Below are 5,380 nucleotides of genomic sequence, written 5' to 3'. Positions count from 1 at the left end.
AATATATTTTCCAAGAATAATGGTGTGATGAATTCTTTATACTTCACTCTGTTCAGAATGCATCTGAACATCTATTTTCTGTTTTTAAAGGCAATTGGTTTGTGCTTTATATTAACAGGTTGAATGCTTAACATATAGCAGAGAACACTCAGTGGGTAAATCAGATTGGTGAATTTGATTGTTTTATATGTGTAAAATATTGTCAAAGTTAAAAGATGATTTGACCTAAAAGGTAAAAGGGAAGCAAAGAATAAAAAAAAATGTGAAAATTAAATTTCAAATTTAAGGCCAAGATGTTGGAGGAGAGAACAAAAGTGAGAGAGAGAGAGAGAGAAGAAGAAGAAGAAGAAGAAGAAGAAGAAGAAGAAGAAGAAGAAGAAGAAAAGAAGAAGAAGAAGAAGAAGAAGAAGAAGAAGAAGAAGAAGAAGAAGAAGAAGAAGAAGAAGAAGAAGAAGAAGAAGAAGAAGGGGAGTAGAGAGATAGACAAACACAGAGAGGGAGCGAAAGAGAGAGACAGAGAGAGAGAGAAGAAATAAGAGTCAAAGAAAAACAGAGATAGAAAGGCAAAGGCAAAGGGGAGAAAGGAATAGTACAAAGTATATAAGAATGCACTGAAAAGATGAGTCAGATAGTCAATCAGACATTATCCAAGAAAAATGAAAAATGTGATGATATAATTTTTAAAACTATAACTTTCTAGTGGTTAGAATACTCTCAGGTTTCATTATATGCCATATACTGAAAATGATTGAGGCCTAGAAAAGGAATATAGAATAGATCTCAGTTAAGAAAAGAGGAATTGTTAATATTTCTGTAATCTGCACTCATTCTGTCATATAGATATTAGGAACCAAAGAATTTCTACTACAAAAAAAAAAAGATTTCTTTTATAGTTAATACCTTAGTTATAATATATTTCTGAGACTTAATATTAAAGTGATTTTAACAAACTTATTTATTCTCTCTGTCTCATTTTCCATAGAAAAATAATATGTATAAACTAGAATGTTTTTTAACTGTTTATGAGCATTTATAACTATAACTCTCCAGTAGATCCCTGGTTTGTTTTCAGCTCCATATGGGCATAATTGTATGACAAAGTGCCGGACCAAAATAAAAAAATCTGATAATAGTTTCTTTCTGTCTTGAATTCAGGCCTAATAACTACAGAAAAATGGAGTTTGAGATTGCTAGGAGAGAGAGTTTCTAGGTGATTTCCAATAATTAAAACAATTAAGTTTGATCCAGGTGTAAAAGAATGTGAATTTTAAATAGCAAATTTTTTGTCATTTTGTCTAAATGGTGAAAAAAGTCCAATGCTCATCTACATCATGATTGTACATTTTCCTTAGGGATAGGACATCAGAAAACCTTTGGTCAAAGTACACAAAGAGGGTATATAAATTTGTTTTGATTAAGAGTCAGCAACCCACAGAGAACCATAATTTCAGGAATATACTTAGGGGACTGAGTTCCCAAGGGAAAATGAATTATAAAACCCCTTGCATTCAACACATAGGCAGGTTTTCTGATTGAGAGAATGAGCCATCTCTTTTTCTCCTTCAAATTCTTTGTGCAGTTTCAGCATGTTTTGATAGGTAAAAATGGAGTGCATGTGACTTTTTTATTGGATATAACTTAAAATTTCATTGCAGAAAGACTGTTTTAACTAAGCTCTTATTCTAGAGTTTTGCTTGTTGAGATTCCCTCCCTCCCATCTTTTGGCAGAAAATCTATCTGTGAAAGTTTCTTTCATACTAAAATGAATGGGAAATGGATATTAGGTAATAATGGTATTATTAATAACTATATAAAGTAATACTATTAAGAATTCATATGTATATAGTGCTTCACACTTTACCAATTGCTTCATATATAGTATCTCATAACCTCTCTTTTTCTCTATCTTAAGGGAAGAGATTTGATTAGAGTCAATACTCAAGAACTCTAACTTAACAAACTCTCAGAGAAAAGGCCCATTGACAATTGAAACATTTTCCAAATAAGTTCATTCCTGTGCAAATCTGGATGTTATGTCCAAATATTCATTTCAGTTTGTGTGTGTGTGTGTGTGTGTGTGTGTGTGTACAGCCAAGTTCAAATTTTATATGGACAGACTGACATACTCTCTCTCTCTTTCTGCTCATCCTTTCAGTAATGCCATTTTTTGTTAGTCCTTCCTTGAAAATATCCCAAGAACTGTCCTTCAGTAATCAACAGGAAAGTTACTTCCTTACCTATAGTTTAACACATTGAAATGAGTTGGTTTTTTGTTTTTGTTTTTGTTTTTTAATAATATAAGCAGGTAACTTTTCCAGGATTGCTACTGACTACTTATATGAACTGGAAAATTTTGCTTCAGGTGTAAAATGAAGGAACTGGAAAATTAACTTCTTAATTCATTTTCCATTCTAAAGATAGCAATAGGGACACATAGTTTGATCTCCCCTCTCTTTCTTGTTTTGCTTTCAGATGGTATTTATATCCCAGAGTAAGGGAAAACTCATTTTTATAGTATTAGAGACTCCTTCCACTTTCCAAATATCACTAGCATATGCTGATCATTCTTTATGTGTTTTGGAGCTAAATGATAACCAATCATAATTACATAAAGCTTGAAAGATTAAAGAACTCATTTCTTATCATAGAGTATCAAAATAAAGCTCTGAAATAGATATGATGTGGTACAAGTTGAACCCAGGGTTCTGATCTCTTAAAGGACTTGCATGTTATCCATTTGAGGAGACATGCTGGAGTTAAGATTAGAACCTACATCTTACCTGAAGGAATTAGAGTAGTTGGACTCTAAGGAGTTTTTCCAGCTTTGCTCCTATAATTCCCAATTTTGGGTTCTTTTCTGGAGTGCCTCAAATTGGTGATACAAATGTAAATAAAAAAGTGATTATATCTAGATAGATAGATAGATAGAAATATATACGCAGATATAAATGTGCACACATACACGTATGCAAATATGTTAGTCTGGGATTTGTATCTAGAATGAAAGAGAGAGGCAACATTGAAGGTTGCCATCATGATTTTTGCTGAACAAAGGAACTCACTGTGAATGCCAGACTAAGCAAATTTCCATCTGTTATATCTCAAATTTGTTCCAAGGATATGGAAATTTCTTTACAAATTCAAGCATTCATTTTTGACTTTATTGAATTTATGAGGAATCTCTTATGAGTAAGTTAAATGATACAAGGTGGTTTTTTTGTTGCTTTTTTTCTAGAAAAAGTGAGATGTGTTGAACACAACTCACTTTATCTAGGAAAAAAATATATCATTTAACTTACTTATGAGAGATTCCTATGTGTATATATGTATATCCATATATATGTATTCATATATACATAGAGAAAGAGAAGTAGAGAAAGATAGGAAGAGAAGAGAGGAATGAAAAGAGAAAGACAGAGGCAGAAACAGAGACTGAGACAGAGAAATGTCTTCCTTTGTTTTGAGGGAAGGGTTGTCACAAACTATATAAAGTAGGTTTTATGTATGATCCTAGCTTGGACCAGGGTCTTATACAGAGGTGTAGAGATTTAGGAAGTATGCATATTCACTATGTTATCTGTCTTCTTGATGACTTTATCTGTATGATATATTGAATTGTACATATCCATCACCATGGATTCTATTTGATCTGAATGATAGCTCTGCACAGTGTATATAAATTTGATTATATTTTTATTATATTTAATGTATAGACAACAAGATAATAAATATATTAGCCATATAATGTCTCCTATACAACACATATTAACCATATTCTAATGTTTTTCTAGGATACAGTTAATAATTATGCTTGAGCCATATGAAAGAAGACTTTTTCATCTTTATTCAATCTTGAACAGAATGAAATAATGGAAGAAGGGAAAAACTGCACTGAATTTATTGAATTTATGCTCTTAGGATTTTCAGATCATCCAGAACTCCATATTTTCCTCTTCCTGGTATTTCTAGTGATCTATTCCATCACCGTTTTAGGGAATCTTGGAATGATTATCCTGATCAAGATCAGCCCCCACCTTCATACCCCTATGTATTTTTTCCTCAGTCACATGTCCTTCATTGACCTCTGTTATTCCACGGTCATTGTGCCCAAAATGCTGGTGAATATATTGACAGAAGATCAGGTCATCTCTTTCCTAGGTTGCATTATACAATTCTATTTGTTCTGCACATGTGTGGTCACTGAAATTATATTGCTGGCAGTGATGGCCTATGATCGCTTTGTAGCCATTTGTAACCCACTCTTGTACATGATTGCTATGTCCCAGAAGCTTTGCATCCAGTTGGTGTGTGGCTCATATATTTGTGGTACAGTGAGCTCTCTGATTCACACATGTTTAGCCCTTAAGATATCTTCTTATAGATCCAACATCATTAATCACTTTTTCTGTGATCTGCCCCCACTTTTGTCTCTGTCTTGCTCAGACGTCTCCATCAATGAACTGCTGCTTTTCATAGTGGCCAATTTCAATGAGATCAGCACCATCATTATCATCCTCACATCTTACATATTTATCCTCATCACCATTCTGAGAATCCACTCTTCTGAGGGTCGGCGCAAAGCCTTCTCCACCTGTGCCTCCCACCTCACTGCCATTGTGGTTTTCCATGGCACAATCCTTTTCATTTATTGCAGACCAGGATCTGGAAATATTTCAGATTCAGACAAAGTTGCCACTGTATTTTATACTGTAGTGATACCAATGTTAAACCCTCTCATCTACAGTTTGAGGAACAAGGATGTAAAAGATGCCCTCAGGAAAGTGATAGGTTCTGAAATGGTGTTTCCCTGTTCCAAATTGGGGAGAAGGAGAGGAAATTAAAAAATTATATCAATATTTATGGACTCTTTTAGCCTATTAACCACTGAGCTTTTTCATGTGAAGTGTCATAATAAGGTACTTTTTAGTATGGTCCTTGAATTATATTTGTTTCAAAGAATAGAAAAATAAATCAATGTGTAATGTTTGATAAAATGTCAGACTCATGTTCATAAAATCTCAGTTCTAATTCTTCTTGGTATTCTTATTTATTCTGTGACTGAACAAATTACTCAACATCTCTGATCTAGAATTTCCTCTTTAAAATGGGGTTAATTACACTTAATTTGACTTTCAGTCAACAAGGTTTATTGTTTTTCTCTTTTGTGTACATTTTTTTTTTACTTCTTTTCTTCCCCTTTCATTGCCTACCCTACCCCTAGCAGTCTACAGTTAAGCACTAATACATTTATATAGCTAAACACACAAATAGATCCACACACTATGCATATATCTATATATACACATATCTAGAGCTGCATGCATACATACTTAGCTATACTCAGACTCACATGCATACACATATTTACTTATATGTAAAA

General features: G+C 33.1%; 1 protein-coding gene across 1 annotated transcript; it reads left to right on the top strand.

The window, feature by feature from the left end:
* Window positions 1-3,869: 3,869 nt before the first annotated feature.
* LOC100914330 (olfactory receptor 5L2-like) lies at window positions 3,870-4,841 on the top strand. The gene has a single exon (XM_012552649.1). The coding sequence runs from the start codon at window positions 3,870-3,872 to the stop codon at window positions 4,839-4,841; it is 972 nt and encodes a 323-aa protein (XP_012408103.1).
* Window positions 4,842-5,380: the final 539 nt, after the last annotated feature.

This window comes from Sarcophilus harrisii, chromosome 6 (assembly GCF_902635505.1).
Source record: "Sarcophilus harrisii chromosome 6, mSarHar1.11, whole genome shotgun sequence".
NCBI classification, from domain to species: domain Eukaryota; kingdom Metazoa; phylum Chordata; class Mammalia; order Dasyuromorphia; family Dasyuridae; genus Sarcophilus; species Sarcophilus harrisii.
The sequence above is the reverse complement of the archived record's forward strand: the minus strand, read 5'-3'. Positions and strand labels throughout refer to the sequence as shown.